We start from the raw sequence: 18,971 nt of genomic DNA on the forward strand, positions 1-18,971 counted from the left end.
CTCCTAAATTTGTTTAAATATGAAGAGCGGACAGTGATGTCATTTACTGAGATGGGGAAGACTGGGGAGCAGGGGGAGCAGACAGACAGGAAGGCAAAAAAATATATCAAAAGCTCCATCTGAGGCTAGTCAATCCAGAGACATCCTTGAGACATTTAGGTTGAAGATACCAAGCAGGCAGAGCTGAATATGTGACTCCAGGGCTCAGAAGAGGAGACCAGGCTGAAGGTAAAGAGGAAGAGACAACAGCAGGCATTGGAAAGAGAGAAAATTATTGCCTCAAAAAGCTGTCTCACTTCTTTAGAAGAAAATATTTTGGGGGGGGGGGGGGCGCCTGGCTGGCTTGGTTGGAGGAACGTGCAACTCTTGATCTCGGGGTTGTGAGTCTGAGCCCACATTGGGTATAGAAATACCTTAAATAAATAAAAAACTTAAAACAAATGCTTTTGGATTACTGAACATTGTTAAGTGCTCGTTTGTTTAAACTTTATGTTAAGAAACCTTGGTCAGCTGGGCCGTTCAGATTTTCTCCAGCAACATTCAGCTGCGTGGCAACACGAAGCGCAGAGAAGATGAATGATGGACGCGGTTCACCGGGGACTCAGATTTTGCCAAGTGAGTGTGATATAGAATAGAGGGAAAAGGGGTGATTATCATGAAGAATCATGGACTCTACATCAAATAAGGAGAGAGGTGGGAAGCCCAGAGGGGGCTGGAAGAGCTCCAACGCGGGCCAAGGGATGGGGTCATCCAATGCTCAATCAATGCTGAGGCCTTATCATGACTAACTGACGAGGAAGGTAGTTGCGAGAGAAAAGGGAAACACAATGAGCCAACATAGCAGCTTCTATAATAAATTACTTTAGGGTCTACAGACGAAGAGCTGTTTATGAAATGAAATCGGCTAATTCAATGGCAGTGTTTTCTGACTTCAGAGTCTGTTGGTGCCAGCTAAGCAGGAACACCCCGGAGACAGTGCTTAGTTTCTGCAGAACCCTACGTTCCACAGCAGGGCCCTGGAGCTGCAGAAGACCGCAGATGCTGGGAAACCAGGGAGCTTCGGCAAAGGAAAAAAGGGGTGGGAGCAGAATTCAGTTGCAGCGTGGAAAGGGGAAAGAGTGGGGATCTTAGCATCCACACGCAGAAAAGACAAATTCACCCAACGGCATACAGTGAAGAGCATCTGCCGCATTCGCCCCATCGTCCCAAGTCCCAAAAGGCATCCACTTTTAAGTTCTGTTTTTAGGTCTCCTGGTGGTTACCCTCCATAGTTCCAAAAAGGCTTACTGCCATTATTTCACCGTTAGACGTTATGGATTTTTGAGGTCACAAATCAAGATTTTGCTCACGGAGCCTTTGCCATCTTCCCTCTCTCCTGATTTTGCTACTTCCTGATTTTCCTCTGTGGCTAAACCCTCCCGGCATCTGCAGCTACAGACACCCTCCTGAATGCTCACCTTGTGTGGAGAGATGAAGACACTGGCCCTCACCCGCTCCTGACCCGTGTTTTCTCTCTTCCATCTCTCCCCCTTCATCATCTATTTATAGTGGTATATTCTTAAGGTTGGTAATGTTTACTTTCTGTTCTACAACTAATAGAGGCTTCTACGCTTTAACTGCAGATTGATTTTAAACAGTGAAAACCAACAAAACCACTGAAGTATTAATATCATCACTACAGAAATGTTATAGAACAGCCAGGCCCCGTGCTAGCATTCCACTTCTCTTTCTAGGATCCGCTAAAAATCCTTTCTAGGATCTACTCAAAATCGTGCCACATTTTACTTGTTTCACATTTGGACTAAGTACTCTGGGTCTTGGAGTTCCTTTTTTCTTACGAGGGAAAAACATGCCCTTTTCAATATACGTCTGGTATCTTCTAGTTTCCTACACTTTCTGACTGTGGCTTGGAATTCATCCCATTCTTCTTATAGCTAGGAAATAAACAAATAGAAAACCAACCTGTTGACACTGACTTGTTCCCTTTGGGAAGTATGACTTTTCCTCTATGAAGGTTTTGGTACTGAAAATTGACAATTTCAAAAAGAGAGAAAGAAAAGAAAATGAGAAATGTCACCCACAATCCAATCAATATAACACAACCAGTTTTATTTTTGCACATGACTTTGAGTCCTTGTCCACTGTAAACAAATTCAACACAGTCACAGTTCAATCACTGTACATTTATTTTTGTAGGATATACGCAACTTTCACGATCCCCTTTAATGGCTGTGTAACACTCCACTGAGTGCATAGATCATAATTTATTAAACCCACCTGGGAAGCAGTACAAGAAAGTGGTTCAAGTATGGACGCTGCGGTCAGACACATCGCATGCCAGCTCTGCTGAATCCCCACGGCCGCTCGGCTGCCGGGTTCCCTCACCTGCTTTAACCCATCCCGTGCTAATCACCCAACGCTAACAGCCTACTATGCTCCAGGTACCACACGAAGCACTGAATACACAAGAGTGGACAAAGAAACTGCACCCCGCCCTCAGAAACAAACCAACCAGATATATAATTTCCAATTGCGTAGAGAGCTCTAAAGAAAAAAGACACTAAGGGAGAGACTGGAGGACCCTGAATTCCCCAAACCCGTAACCACCTAGGGCTGTTATCAAAGGACAGTCCCTGTACAGTACCAGCATCATCCTCAGTCCACAGTGCGGGGACACAGCGTGTCAGCCACGCATCTCTGCCTGGGATACACTGCAAGCACCAGAGCCGCAAACATCCTCTTCTTTTCTCTACCGACATAAACCTTTTCAAGTCTGAGTTCATGGCTACAAGTCTGATGTGGGTCTTCTCTATCCATTTCTCTCCTCATCACGTGCGTATTTTCTTTTACACCCTCAAAGAAACTGGGTAGATCTGTAATAGCTGCTTTAACCTCCTTATCTGCAACTCCATCGTTTGTTCTATTTCTGGGCCTCTTGCTACGGACTGTTTTTGTCTGTTTCTTAGCATGCCTGGTAATTTTTGACTGGATACTGGTCTTGGATTTTGTTTTTGGGACCCAGATGTCGTTGCATCCCTTTAACTATTGCTGGGCTTTGATCTGGATCAGTTACTTGGAATCAGTCCGATCCTTTTAAAGTATGCTTCTACGCTTTGTTAGGTGGGGTCCAGAACAGGCTTTTATTTAGGGCTAATGTGGCCTTGCTCCATGCCCTGTGCGTTAGACGGTCTCCCTACACTCATCAATGAGATTATGAACTATCCCCAGCCTCATGGGAACTCTGAGAGTTCTTCCATCTGCTAATTTCTGACAGTTTTTCATAAAATATACAGATCAGTACTCAACCAAAGACGTGAGGGGGCCTGTTGCAGCTCTCCAGAGCTCACTGTCTGCGCAGTTCCCTCCTGTCTGGTACTTTATCTCTTTGCATATCCAAGCCCATCCCAATTCCCTTGGCCTCCTTGAGCTCTGAACTCGGTCTTGGCAACTCAAGGAGCCCACCGGGTTCCTTCTGGATTCCCCTCCCTTGCACTGCAACATGGAAACTCTCCAGGCTGTAAGCTGGGGCAGTCATATGGCTCCATTGTTTATTTCCTTTCTCTCAGGGATCACTGTCTTGTACTCTTTGTTGACCTATTTCTAAAACTGCTGTTTCGTAACTTTGTCAGGTTTTCTAGTCATTTTAGGTGGGGAAGTAAATCTGGTCCCTTTGACTCCATTATGGCTGGAAAGAGAACTAATCAAGGTTGACTTCAAATTCCACATTTTCAATGAAACCTTTCCAGACTACACGTCCAAACCATTTTTTGTTTTTCTGGTCTTCGTGCCATTTACAATGTAGCACACTAACAGAGGCCTACAGTATACTCCGCCCATCACCACCTCCCCCTCACCTTCCTACAAAGCCTGCCATCAGTTTCACCACCAGACCAAATAGCACAGGATTAAATGCAGTCATATATTCCAGTGGCTTGCTAGTGCCAGGCACAGTCCTAGGTGTGGACTGAAACAAAGAAGACATTGTCCCTAACTGCCAGGAGCTCACAGTCTGTGGCAATTTAGGAATCAAACCCTCATCCATAAATCCATAACATAGGTTTTCATGGGAAAAACTAAGGTATAAATGAACTTTAAGAACACAGATTGTCAAACGTGTTCTTAAAGGGCCAGAAACTATGCAGTTTAGGCCCGCAGGCCACAAAGACTCCTGTCACAACCACCCAATTCAAAGCAGCCAAAGACACAGGAACAAACGGCCACAGCCGTCTTCCATGGTCTGTTTACAGTAACAGGTGGCTGTGGTGTGCAGACCCCTGCTTTAGAAAAACGCCCCCCAGCCCTCGCCTTCTCACACAATGGCACGTTCTGGCGGTGCCACCCAGACAAAGCTGATCTCAACAAGAAGGCTAAGCTCTCCCAGGCAGGAAGTACGTACCGCACCCTCGGCACACACTACAGGATTTGTACAACACAAGCACAGAGTAGGTACTTTTTTTAAAAAAGATTTTAATTTATTTGAGAGAGAAACAGAGATAGCGACAGAGAGAGAGAGCACGCAAGTGGGGGGGAAGAGGGAGAAGCAGACTTCCGGCTAAGCAGAGAGCCCAATGCAGGGCTCGATCCCAGGACCCCAGGATCATGACCTGGACCGAAGGCAGACACTTAACCGACTGAGCCACCCAGGAGCCCCCAGAGTAGGTACTTCTTAAGTACTTTTGTATTTATGCCATTTTGCATTTAAAGAGCTCCCTTTGTTTTATTCAAAACTGCTTCCAACAGTAAAGAAAGCTACACAATTTTTAGAAAATAATATCCAGTGTATAAAATATTCCAAGGATGATAAAACAAACAAATGTTGATGGTCTTGAAAAGCAGTTTCATTCTGTAAATAAGTCAAGACTGTTAGACTTAAATACTCAAAAGAATCAGCTCTGAGGACTACCCATTCATCCCACAGATGCCGCCGACATGGCCTGAAACACAGCAGACTTCCTCTCTTGAGAATTCTCACCAGCACATAAAAAAGAACTGCCCCCAAATAACTTTCAATTGTTGTCAAAATTCAAATCTGTCTAGGAGAGACGAAGATTTGATACACTGCACATCTTCTGTTAAATTGTTCAATTGAAAAGATAATCTTACAAAACAAATTCTAACGTGTAAACAGTATGTGTGTGCATAAACGTACACACATGAAGCCATGTGACTGGTTTGAAAAGAACCACTCTCCTTCATAGGTGAATCTGAGAAGTCAACTTTAATCTGACCTTCCTCCAAATGAAGGATTTCTCTTTTATAACGTTTAAAACAATGCTCTGTGGTTTGTCCATCTTTTAAAACTCATATGCAGAACTGAACATAAACTAGAGGTGGGCCTGGCCTCTATGAAGCAGGACCAGCACTGGCCAGGATCCAGATGCCCAGATGCATGGAGACTGGGGAGGACCCGTCCCGCTAAAGGCAGCTAAGCCTTATCTCCCTTCAACACCCTTTAATGGGGGCGATTTTTTTTTTTTACCGGAATTCAGGACTATTTATTCATTCCCATTAATTTTTTTCTTAGTTTCAATCCACCATTCCACACATTGAGACCCTAGGGATTCTGTAGGCCAATACATTTAAATATGCCATGTCTTTATCAAAATCACTGGCACAGCAATCAAAGATCTTCACAACGTGAAAAACAGGAGGAAAAACTGAAGGCAGCAAATATGGACACTTATGAGAAGCTTTGCCATTAAGAGAAACAGGGAAATGGAATGGTAGCAGGATGGATATTTGGTGGGAAGGTCAAATGTGTTTTTAAAAATATTCAAATAGGGGCGCCTGGGTGGCGCAGTCATTAAGCATCTGCCTTGGGCTCAGGGCGTGATCCTGGAGTTCTGGGATCGAGCCCTGCATCAGGCTCCTCCGCTATGAGCCTGCTTCTTCCTCTCCCACTCCCCCTGCTTGTGTTCCCTCTCTCGCTGGCTGTCTCTCTCTGTCAAATAAATAAGTAAAATCTTTAAAAAGAAAATTCAAATATTTATATGCCAATGGATTATCCAAAAGTGAAGGAAGAATATGGTATGTAAAACCATTTTCTAAATTGTAAAATTCAATATAGGTGCTCCTGGGTGGCTCAGTCAGTTAAGCATCTGCCTTCAGCTCATGCCATGATCCCAGGGTCCTGGGATGGAGCCCTACATTGGGCTCCCTGCTCAGCGGGGAGTCTGCAGCCCCCCCACTCCTGCTCTCTCTCAAATAAATAAAATCTTTAAAAAATTGTAAAACTCAACATAAATATAATTTATTGTATATATCTCCTTTATCTGCTTGCTTGGTTATTTATGTTAAAATCTGGTTTTTAGAACCTCCAGCTCCTTTTGAATTCTCTTTCCTTTCAGAGTCCCTGCTCCCAGGAGCATACCTATTTTTTCTCTCAATATTCTGAAATCCCTGAAGACTACTATCTCCAGTAGTCCCTGCCTTTGCCATTATGAATGAATTCCAACATTACAGGACCGCTTTCATCCAAGGTCTTATTTCCACATCAATCTCCTTCACTCTTTAACAGAATTTTAAAAACCATGTTCAGGTTTAATGGATTCATCCCACAGAATCACTTTCTTAAACCTAAATTTTTCTTTTAAATTTTATTGTATCTGTACAGTCAGCAAGATACCCTTTCCCCCCTCCAAAGCTGAACATTTGGTAAAATTGTTCTCTCAGGCTGTAATATCAAATCCTCAAAATTTCTACGCAAAGCAAAAAGTGGCTGACACCAGATTCTTCCCACCAGCACATCTGCAGACACAATGACATCATCAACACAGGGCCTTCTCCTTCCCAACCCCCCACTCCAGGCTCAGACAAAAAGTTAGTGTGTGTACACACAGAGCACAGTTACAGTGTCTGCTCTGCAGTAGGCACTCGCTGGTTTACATTTGTTTCTAGCTCTAAGCCCACCCTTTCAGTAAATTAGTAATAAGCAAGCAACTGGAATCTGCAAATAAATACAAGACATGTCGCTTTAAAGGCCCATTTCTAAAAATGAATTCTTTCTCAGCTAAAACGTGAAACTCCTTAGCACCAGACAAATGAAATCTCCATTTACAAATGCATTCAATTTAAAGACAAAGAATAGATAGTCAAAGTGGAACACTTACTGTTTTATAAAGTTTAACACTTCCCAAAATGTACTTTAAAACTACCAAAGCATCTAAAGAAAAAGTTGCCCGTTTATCCTTTAAGGACATAGGGCAAATAAATTTTGCTCAGAAATTCATACATGCCTAATTGATACTAGCACTACAAAATAAGAAAGGTTTCTAATATTTCACCGATCAAGTCATAGAGTTAAAATGAGCCACCATGTTAAGCTCCAGGATAATGTGAAGTTATTGTCTTTATGTTCATTAGTACCAAACACTTATCCTCAAAATGCATTTTCATTAATTTCACATCTAGGGGCTCCTGGCTGGCTAAGGGGGCAGAGCATGTGACTCCTGATCTCAGGGTGGTGAATTCAAGCCCCATGCTGGGTATAGAGCCTACTTGAAATAAAGAAAGAAAGAAAGGTAGGTAGATTGATTCACATCTATTGCCCACAGCTGCTTTTGCCAGGAATTCTGTCTCATGACTTTTTTGTGTGTATAATTTGAATATCACTTTGTTTACTGTCAATACACAGTAAGTCCTCAACAAACATGCTAAGAATTCTCTTCAATTCAAAATTTAAGAGCGTAAAGATCACTAGAATTGCAATGCTTTTTCTTAAAATATAAAATTTTGAAACTTACTAAATCAAGAATAGCCACTTTCACCACTGATGTAAGCTATTTCTTAAACACGCATAAGTTGAACAGGTCTATACCACCATTGTTGTTTTTAAGATACATTCCTGAGTTCCTGCTGCAAAAGCAAGAAAATGTCTTGGATTTCACGATTTACAGGTAAACTGATTTATAAAGGCCCTTACTAGCACTTCAACCAGAAGAGAGATTTTTTTCTGTTTTGTTCACTGCTGTTGCCCCTCGGTCTCCCCCCCCAGTGGTACAAGGGATTTCAGTTAGTATTTGCTGGACTGAAAGCACCCATGTGTGCAGATCCCTTAGTAGGAAGTCAGATCCAAACCACCTGTAGGATCTCACTACTCACACCATGAGAAAACATAGAGCAATCTCATGTACAAAAAGAGAATGAGCTCCTAGAGAACGGAGAAGGGGAGGGGAAGACAGACACTTAAGGAAACTGACCCCAGACTCAGCCTTCACACACTGCCCCAATGTGTTCACTTTGGTGGGGTCTAAAACCTCACCAATTTAGACATTCACTTAGGTTAACAAATCTGGTCTTTCTAAGAATGGAGAAACCACGGGGCACCTGGGTGGCTCAGTTGGTTAAAAGTATCTGACTCTTAACCTCAGCTCAAGTCTTGATTTCAGGGTGGAGAGTTCAAGCCCCGCGTTGGAGCTACTCAAAAAAAAAAAAAAAAAAAAAAAAAAGCAGGAACCATTTATACCTCTCAGCAACCTTACTGAGGAAAATATGTCATCATTCCATTTTGCTGATGAAACTGAGGTTACGCAGCCGATTTAGTTTCCCGGTGTCACCAAGTATGTATATGAACAGCAGGCCTCAGAACCTTGAATCCCACAGTGATGCTACCGCCCCAAGGACAAGGGAATAGGCCTAACCTCCACCCACACATCGGTTGCATGTGAGCTCCCCATACCCTTCTATTCCAACACCTAAAACAAGCCTTCTCAAAGCGGGGGCTTTTGTTTGGGGTGACAAGCAAGCAACAAGTAGTTTTAACACATGTAACACTTTGGAGGCAAGAATCTAAAAGTGAGGATCGTGGATTTAGGGTGCCAGAGGGAACCAAGCCCCAAAGAAAAACCACAGATTTCAAAACACTGCACAGGGCCAGCTCTTGCTCCAGAACAGCTTGCCTCTCTCTCTTCCTCTTCCTCCCCTTCCACGTGACCCTCATGGTTCTCAGCACCAGAAAATAGGCTACCATTGTTAGTGCCATAGTTTGGCACCGTTATGTGATCCAACTACAGTGACTGGCACAGAAAAGGGACACAAATATTTACTAACTGAACCAAAGCCCAAAGTTGTTTCTGCGGGCAAGCTGGACCCTAGCTGCCATTTTTCACAAAGTGGAGATGCAAATGCACTTTAAGCACCTGACTGTTGGTGTAAAAATGAAGTTTTAAAGGGCTGGTCTAAATTGGGGACAATTTAGCCAGCATACAAATACAGATCTCAGAAGAAGCATGATGTTTTAATATTTAGAGGATAAAAACAAACACCATTACCTTATTTAGGCTGCCTTGTTTAGGTCATCTTAAAATGAATAGCAGCTTAAAAAAAAAAATATCCCCTCTCAGCATTCTCAGGATGAGTGTGGGGGTGGAGAAGATAGCAGACATTTTCCAAAAAGTTCGCAGTGGGCAAAAAAACAAAACAACCCACAGAAAATATCAAAAGGAAGAAAGATTCCTTTAAAACATGGCCAGTGATTTATACAAATACATGTTTTATACCAAATAATTAGAGCCCGTGTTTTTAGGAAGACACGAGGATAAGCCAAATGGCTTCAAAGACAATTCTTGAAAATCTTATCTATTTCCCCTTTGGTCAGCAGCACCCGTGCCCCGAAGACTTGGCTACTAGTCCCGATCGGTATCAGATTCTTCATAATGTGAGATTTTCAGGCGTCAAATTACAGTCAAACTACTGGGGCAGAACAGGAGCCAAAAGCAACAGGGAAGATGCCCATTTTCCTCTTCCACCCTCCTCCCACTTGCCACTTAAGAAAAACGGCACGTTTTCACGTTAGAAAAGGGCCTCATCCTTGGAGATCCAATGCAGCGTTAAGTCTGGGATTTCGGGAGCAAACGTGCCGATTCCGAAAAGACAGGTTAAAACTCACCCACCATGAATTAGTTTTGCGCTCCTCCACCACCTCCTTTGTCTAAACTGTCCCCTCAAAGTCGCAGTCCAATGCCCTCCCGTAAACAAGCCACCTAAGCGACAAGGAACGTTTTCCAAGTCCTCCGAAAAGAAGAAACCCCCCTAAACGCGTCTGGAGCCTCAGTGCCAGCCGCTGAGCAGGCCGGGCTGCACACGACGGAAACCTCGGCCCCGGGGCCGCCTGCCGAGCGGTGCGGAGCGGAGCTGCGAGCCCGGCCGGGGTGGGGGCGCCGCGCCCGCCGCCCCCGCGCCCCGGCTCCCCGGGGGGCCGCCGCCCGCCCCCGCGCCGGCTCCGCTCTCCGCGGCCCGGCACTCACCTCCGTGGATGGGCAGCGGCGCCAGCACCTGGCCGCGGACCTCGGCCTTGGGTGAGTCGAGCCCGTAGCGCCCGCGGTCGATGCGGAACGTAAGCGGGGCGCCGCGGCCGGGCTCCTGCACCGTCACGTTGATAAGCGCCGTGTAGTACTCCTGGCTCGCGTTGTCCGCCCGCGCCGGCCACAGGCTGCAGGTCAGCAGAGCGAGCGCGGCGAGCCGGGCCGGGCCCGCCCGCGCCGCGCCGCTCATCGTCCCTCCGGCCGCCGCCGCCGCCGCCGCCGCCGCTCGCGGACCGGGCTCCAGGGCCGGCGCCGAGAGGCGGGGCGGGCGCGGCCGGCGCTGCGGCGGGAGCGCGCGCGCGCGGCCTGCGCGGGGCCGGGCACGAGCACGGCCCTCCTCGGCGCCGCGGCCCCGCCGCTCGCCGCCCTCACGTCCGCGGCCCGCCCGCGGGGACGCGCGCATGGGCCCGTGGGCGAGGATGGTGGGTCAGGCCGCGCGCAGTCGTCTCCTCGGGGCCCCTCTGGGGCCGTGGGGACGGACACACTCCATGGGGCTGGTCCCGCCGAGTCGGGGGTGCCTTGCTTGGAAGCGACAGGGGTTTGGGGGGCGGTTCCGGGAGGATGCGCCCGAAGGAGGGTCTGTGGAGCACAAAGTCCCGCTAGCCCGGCTGCCGTCTCCGGCGCGCGCTCGCCGCCGCTCAGCCCAACCCCCCTCCCCAGGGGCCGAGCGGCAACGCGCAGGCCTGGGGCACAGCGCCGCCCCCGCGCGCATGCGTGCGAGGTCCTGCCCGCTCCCGCCCGCCAGCACGAGGGACGGAGCCGCGCGGGCCCCTGTCCGTGCGTGGGGCGTGATGGGCACTGGGCCTGGAGCCTGGGAGCTTTCCAAACGCTGTGGAAAAGGTTGCAATGAGAATGAAAAGGAAAAACAGTTAAAAATTTATAATTAATTTAAAAAGTTAAATGTCTATGAGATTTCACATTTTAGCCGGTCAACCTGCAAGTCTTATAGTTGACATCATGAGCGAGGGGGAGGGGAGGGGATGTGTCTCTGTAAGGGGATGTGGGGGCCCACAACACCCAGTACTGTAAGGGCACCTGTGTGGTTGAGAAGGATCTCTACAGATTAGACGAAACCTCCGGAGTCCCTGGACAAGGAGCAGATTGTGGTGAGACCTACCCAGCCCCCAGCACACACACGTTGTCAGTTAAGCTGTGTACCTTTCCAAAGCATACACGAAGGGGAGGGATGGGGCTTGCTTCAGGTGTGGCTGAATCCAGGAGCTTACAGAGTATTGAGCAGTGCAGTCATCATTGCTCCGAGGTGAAGAGGAAGGATAGCATCTTCTGACCGGCCAGGGCTGGATCCTCTGAATCCTATGGTGGGAGGTGGTAGAGTCAACCTTGCCCAGTCAAATGTACTGAATATCCCAGAAAGAGGCAGCTTCCCAAAGGAAAACCGAGGCACTGTTTCCAGGGAAAGGGTCCAGATAAGGTGCTGTCCACGGGTGACTCTTAGCAACAGCCTTCACAATTTCTCCCTGTAGGATCCTTCCCTTCCAACCCCACTGGCCATCATCTGTTTATGCCCTGGCTATATTGAAGCTGGATGGTACTTACTTACTTGTCTCCAGGAAGTACAGCTCCTAGACCAAAGTAACCAGGCCCTCTCCCTGGGTCTAGCGCTTAAAGAGGGATCTACTCTCGCCCTCCTGCAGTGGGCCCCCTCCTCACAGAGCAAGGAGTTCTTGGAACTAAGGTATCCCATGTTCAGGCACCTGAGAGCTGGAATTCCCTGCCCAGACAGCCCCGGGTCTGGTGGGGGTCTGTCTCTCTGCTCTGCTTTTCATTACTTGGCATGCCCTGGCCTGCCTCTGCTTGACCTGCTCATGCCCCTTCTCCCTTGTCCTTACAAGGGTCTTTCAAAGCATGGGGTACAGAGTGGGATGAGGTCTCCATGCATAGCCTCTGCAGATACCAGCATCTAGGGCAACATTAACAGCGCCTTATTTTGAAGTGTAATTGTTTTTTAATTTTATGGACACCTTTCCGTTAGGGCAAGAGTTTTTAAATTTATAGTAGTGATACAAAGCTACCTTTTAAAAATTGCCATAAAACACACAAAACAAAATTTACATCTTAACCATTCTTAAGCATTCAGTGGCATTTGGTATATTCACACCATTGTGCAACCATCACACCCATCCATCTCTGGAGCTCTTTTCATCTTGCAAAGCTGAATTTCTGTACCCATTACATAATAACTTCCCCAGCCCCCTCGCGCAGCCCATTGTCACCACCACTCCACTTTCCATTTAAATGAATTTCACTCCTCCAAATATATACACACAGATATTTATATACGTACATATGTGGAGTCACATGGTATTTGACCTTTTGTGGTTTTGGGGTTTGGTTTGGTTTGGTTTTTAGTATTTGACCTTTTGTGACTGGATTATTTTACTTAGCATAATGTCCTCCAGTTTCATCCACGTTGTAGTGTGTGTCAAAATTTCTTTCCTTTTTAGGGATGAATAATACTCCATTGTATGTATACACCGTAATTTGCTTATCCAGCCATTGACGGACACGTGAATGGCTTCCACCTTTTAGCTATTGTGAATAATGCCGCTATGAACGTGGGTGTATAAATATCTCTTCAGATCCTGATTTCAAGTCTTTTGCATAAATACCCAGAAGTGGGATTGCTGGATCATAGGGTAGTTCTAGGTTTAATTTTTTAAAAGATTTATTTATTTATATGTCAGAGAGAGAGAGCAAGTGAATGCAAGCAGGGGAAGCAGCAGGCAGAGGGAGACACAGACTCTCCACGAGCAGGGAGCCCAATGTGGGACTTGATCCCAGGACCCTGGGATCACGACCTGAGCTGAAGGCAGACGATTAACCGACTGAACCATCCAGGTACCCCCTATGTTTAATTTTTTGAGGAGCTGCCCTACCATTTTCCACAGTGGCTGCAGCATTTACATTCCTGGGGTTCCCATTTCTCCACATCCACATCAACACTTTGGACAAACTACCTTCTTAAACATTTAAATTAAAAAATTGGATTAAAAGTGTTAATAAAAGAACAGGTGGTACTTGGCTGTGACAGATCTCATGAAGGACATGTGTTGAGGCCAACTGGGGCTCAGGCTGGCCTGGGAGTGAGCTGCCCACCAGCCTCCAGCATTCCTCCTCTATGGGGCCATTTCTCTGACTCCCCCACACATGATTCTCCCTGACCCCTGCTCTCATCTCCCACCTCCTGAGAAATCCCAGGTCACCTGTAAGCCCCATCTGAAAAGCCCCTCCTTGTCAGAGCTCCAGTGGGACCAGTTGCCAGTCTGCCAGCTCCCAGGTCCTAGGAAGGGGTTCAGTCCTTCAGAAACTGATCTGACTCCTTTGGGAGCAATGTCTACCCTCCCAGGGCCATGGACAGGGGCAGGTGTGTATAAAGCATGCTATGTAGCACTGGGGGTGGGGGAGCTCCAGGGATCAGAGCCCAAGCTGGGTTCCTCAGGCAGTGTTGGAAGGCTCAAAGGATTGTCCAAAATTTAATCTCTTCTCCTCCTCTCTCCCTTCTCTTCTTCCTTTTCTTTATGAAATGGCACAGGATCTGGTCCTAGTGAGGCCCTGATCTTATTTTATTATGTATGTTTCCCTTTTATCCCTACCCCTCACTCCCATTCCCTCCCTACAGGCAACCATATGAATGCGCTCAACGTGTATCTTTTATGTTCTCCCAAAATGTGTGGTATCCTTTATGTACATGTGCTTCTTAATTATTCCACAGTGTTGGTTATAGATGCCGGTCTGTTTCTCACTCTTTGCATCTAGCACTATGTTGGTATTTTGTACACCGTTTTCTTATATTTATTTATTTATTACATTTTATATTGAAATATACCTGTACTAAAGTGCAAAAAAAAAAAAAAAACCTTACATATACAGCTCAACAGATGTTTAGTAAGTGAACATAGCTTTGTAACCACCGTCTAGATCAAGGTGGAAAATCTTACGAGCACCCCTGAAGCTTTCCTGGGCTTCTCAGTCATTAGCACCCCATATTCTGATTTCTGTTACCATAGTTTGCCTGTTTTTGGACTTTATAGAAATAGAATCACATAACACATACTCTTTGGGGTCCGTTTCTTTTTCTTTCTTTTTTCTTTTTAAGATTTTATTTATTTATTTGAGAGACAGAGCACAAGCAGGAGGAATGACAGAGAGAGAGGGAGAAGCAGGCTTCCCACCAAGCAGGGAGCCCGATGCGGGGCTCGATCCTGGGACTCCGGGATCATGACCTGACCTGAAGGCAGACGCTTAACCGACTGAGCCCCCCAGGCGCCCCCGGTTTCTTTTTCTTGACATTATGTCCGTGAGAGTCTTTCCTTCTTGGCATGTAGTGGGCGGTTGCTCTTTTTCTTTGCTGTATAGTATTCCACAATCGATCTGTCCATTTTCCTCTTGACGGGTATGTGTATTGGTTTCCATTCGGGCTGTGATGAGCAGAGCTGTTATGAAGACTCCATGTACGTTTTGGTGGACGTGTGTATGCCTCTCTGAGATTATATGTTCTGGAATGGAGTGAGGAATGTATTTAGCTTTGGTGGGAACAGCACTTTCTGTGTAAGCTGCCGCCTCTGTAGGAGCCTCTGTAAGAGCCTCTGTTTTTGTTTCCTCCCTGGGGCTCTGTCCCTTGGAGGTCTTCGTCCATTGGCTGCTCCCACCGCTGCCACTGCTGTCAGCACCCTGCCCCTCCCTCCCGCCAAACTGTGGCCGCAGCTGAAACGATTATGGAAACCCAGTGAGATCCCCACGGGCCAGGCTCTCCTAGAGGAGCTGCTCACCGGTGTTCTTCACAGATCCTGAGGTCCTAAGAAAGGCTGCAGGCGAAGAGCCCTGTGGGGACATCGAGGCTGTACAAGACACATGTCTGCACGCTGGCTGAACATTTTCATATTCATATCAGCTTTGCTGTCTCCTCCTTTTGAAGGACACAGTGACATGCCCTAGCCCTTTCACATGATGGCTGTTATGGAAGGCGACAGAAGGACGGGCCCCAGGTCCCCAGAGTGCAGCTCATGGAGAAGGTATTTTAGGAAGTGCAAAGAATGTTTTTATTGTAGTAATTAAACATTTGTTTTAATATTACCTTATTCTTTATAGCAAGTGATTTTGCTTTTCTGTGATAATAATGTCAACCATCTTTAAAAAGTGAGGTGTCGGCATGCCTGGGTGGCTCAGTCGGTTAAGCGACCGCTTTCGACTCAGGGCGTGATCCCAGGGTCCTGTGTATGGACTGTGTATGGCTCCCTGCTCAGCGGGGAGCCTGCTTCTCCCTCTCCCTCTGCTCCTCCCCCTGCTTGTGCTCTCTCTCTCTCTCTCTCAAATAAATAAATAAAAATCTTTTTTTTTTCAAGTGAGGCATCTTAGGGAAAAATATTTAATAATAGTCGAGTGGAACACAGGTGTGGCAAAATTGTACAAGCAGTGAGCAGATGAACAAGGTGTAGCTAACGCTGTCAGAGAAGATAGTGGGGGTTTCTGAGACAGACACCCAGGACGGGGTTCAAATCCATGGTGCTGATTATTAAGTGTTCAGGAATTTTGCAAGCCGTTTGTTAAACTGCTGATCCCTTGAAATTGACCATGGTGGTAGGTGATATTTACACCTCCCGTCCCCTCTCTCTGTCTCTGTCTCGTTTTCTTATTTTCCAGAGTGTGGTTTACCAGAATGTCCCTGCTTTGACACATGTCAAATGGGTGACCTCTCCAAGCTCCTGTCCCCTCTGGGGTCAGTTTTCCCCTGCAAAGTGGACCTAATAACCTCTCCCTCTCTAGCTCTGCTGTGCAAATTGGATGATGGGTGCCTGGAAGCTGTAGCTACCACCGTCACTCCCTCTTTCCCTATGACTTGCCACTGGAGGCACAGGGACCCTTGAAGGGTTTGAGTGGTGGCCTGAGTGAGGACTGCAGTGCACCCCCGACCCCAACCAGACATCACCCAGAGCAGGTATTCCTGGATGGGTGGATGCCCAGGCTGGCCAGCGTCCTGCACACTCAGGTGCCAGGAGGTGCCCCACAGCCAGTGGGGACATGACATAATAGCATCTTATTTAGAAAAACGTACAAAACATTTGAATTGGCAGTTCCAACCTTTTCATCTTTTTTTTTTTTAAGATTTTATTTATTCATGGGGCGCCTGGGTGGCACAGCGGTTAGGCGTCTGCCTTCGGCTCAGGGCGTGATCCCGGCGTTACGGGATCGAGCCCCACATCGGGCTCCTCTGCTGGGAGCCTGCTTCTTCCTCTCCCACTCCCCCTGCTTGTGTTCCGTCTCTCGCTGGCTGTCTCTATCTCTGTCAAATAAATAAATAAAATCTTAAAAAAAAAGATTTTATTTATTCATTTGAGAGAGTGAGAGAGTACAAGCAGGGGGAGCTGCAGGCAGAGGCAGAGGGAGAAGCAGGCTCCCCTGCTGTGCAGCGGGTCCGATTCGGGGCTCAGTCCCAGGACATTGAGATCATGACCTGAGCCAAAGGTAGATGCTTCACTGACCAAGCCACCCAGGCACCCCCCTTTTCATCTTGCTTAATGAAAAGCTTTGAGTATTAGAAAAAGTGGAAGAATGGCACAATGAAGCACTTGTACCCCATCACCTGGGTTCAGTCGTGGTCCACGTTTGGTCATAAATCCTTCACCTGTCTATTGCTTTTATTTTTAGAATTTTTTTTCTGTACCATTTTATGACCCTCTGGGCTGCTCTCCTGTACGACCACAAACAAGACAATGCACTGTAATTCTGTAAAACGATCCCATATCCTACCCTATTCATATGTTCCCAAACATCAAAAATGTCTCCCCACCCCCACTGATTTATTTTTTTTAATCTAATGGGATCCAATGAAGGTTCTCCTTGGATTTGGTGATGGTTCTTTTCTAGAAACTCAGCCCCAGCTACTGCAGATTACAAGAAGTAGGTGGCTATCGGGTGACTTTGAGTTTGTGTCCCTGGCAGCCGGCACCCCTAGCAGTTCACCAGAAAATGTACTGAGTTCTGCCATTGTCTTGTCAATCCCACAAATACATTGTCGCATACTTTTTTGGTGTAGACACATAAATTACACTTAAATTACTGCAACTTTCCTCCTTTTTGATCTGGGAAAAAATGAAAGCAGCCCAGGTTCCTCTCTACTCTGGGCTGGCTAGAGGAAGGAAGCAGATGTCTTCCCCCGCTTTTCCTGGTGGCACGATGTTAGGAAAGTCGTGGCAGGGGCACCAGGAGTGCGGGCCAACCATGCTGTCAGTCCTCCCAGCCTGGGGCCTACTGAGGTGAGAGTGGGCTTGGGGTCCAGCGAGGTGTCACGGTGAAAACCCTGTCAAAAGAGGCACGAGGGGGGCACCTGGGTGGCGCAGTTGTTAAGCTCTGGCTTCAGCTCAGGGCGTGATCCCAGGGTCCAGGGATTGAGCCCCACATCAGGCTCCTCCGCTAGGAGCCTGCTTCTTCCTCTCCCACTCCCCCTGCTTGTGTTCCCTCTCTCGCTGGCTGTCTCTCTCTGTCAAATAAATAAATAAATAAATCTTAAAAAAAAAAAAAAGAAGAGGCACGAGGAAAGACAAATCAGCTTGGATTTGGAACCTGTCATGGTCCAGACGCTGGGATGTAACTCTCCCCGAGGACCGGCCCCCAGGCATAGGGATTATTGCACCGATTTTGCAGCTGAGGAAGCTGAAGCTCGGGAGTGAACTCTTTGCCCAGGAAACTTGCTCCAGCTAATGAGGAGTGAGTGGGGGTGCTAGGATGGAAGCCCAGTCCCCTTGGGCTCCAGGTCCCTCGCTCAGCTCCCCCCTGCCGCTGGGTGCCATGCTCAGGATTCTGACGATGTCTCAATTTCCTGGTACTTAGCCAGCCTGGGAAGCCAGAGGCTCTGTCCAGGAATTCGGGTGGAGCTTGGGGCCGACGCTGAGTGGGCACAAGCTGCTGGGGTGGCTGCCTTTTAGCAGGATCGAAGGCATCACTTTGTCCTTTGTCAGTTTTTGTTTGGTCAGAGTGATGAATTACTGAGCCAGATCACCGAGAGAGGAGACGCCGGCTGGGCTGGGCTGAGCTGGCCTGGGCAGGGCGGCCCGCAGGTCTGACTGCTGACCCTCAGGCTGACCTGGAGTGGTGGTCCCTGAGGTCCACCTGGCAGAGGGGCCCTGGCTGTATCTGGGTGGGCTCTCTGTTCACAGGCAGAGAGACGAGTACAGAAAGAGACTCTTTTGGAAGGCTGCAGGTGAAGGCAAGGTGGCAGGGCTCAGTGGCAAGGCTCAGAAAGGACAGCACCCAGCAGGTTCTGGGGATCTGGACAGCTGGAACAGAAGAGTGACTTCATCAGGGATGAAACAGTGTTGCTTTCCTCTGGAAAGAAAGCATCTGACCTGTCTAGGTTGAGACAGGGGCCCACACCTTGATCCTAGAAACACAAGGCACCTTGGCTGTCAGCCTGTCTAGGGAGCATCTGATGGAGGAGGATAGCACCCAAGAGCGGACGTAGCCCAGTGAGCATGGGAGGCAAGGACAGCTCTGTCTGCTCCAGGGAACCCACACGGGCTGCCTGGTCCCCCTTCCTGCCAGGTGAACCCCGCTGGTTTCTTTCACAAACAGAGGTGGGATTCCAAGCCTCTCTCTTCGGACACATCATGGGGAACTATGCTGCTCCCAGTCGCTTTGCGGCCGGCGAAGAGA

General features: G+C 47.6%; 1 protein-coding gene across 3 annotated transcripts in view; it reads right to left on the reverse strand.

Moving 5' to 3' along the window:
• RNF130 (ring finger protein 130) overlaps positions 1-10,938 on the reverse strand; it is a 134,284-nt gene extending 123,346 nt beyond the window's left edge. The window contains exon 1 of one of the 3 annotated variants that reach the window (XM_045795000.2): positions 10,245-10,938. In XM_045795000.2, the coding sequence (XP_045650956.2) occupies positions 10,245-10,704 (460 nt within the window). In that variant the 5' untranslated portion in view covers positions 10,705-10,938. The remainder of the gene's footprint in view (positions 1-10,244) is intronic. The other 2 variants (XM_045795001.2, XM_045794998.2) reach the window with 2 other exon arrangements.
• Positions 10,939-18,971: the final 8,033 nt, after the last annotated feature.

Source organism: Ursus americanus, chromosome 5 (genome assembly GCF_024610735.1).
Source record: "Ursus americanus isolate L20-20 chromosome 5, mUrsAme1.1.p, whole genome shotgun sequence".
Taxonomy (NCBI): Eukaryota; Metazoa; Chordata; class Mammalia; order Carnivora; family Ursidae; genus Ursus; species Ursus americanus.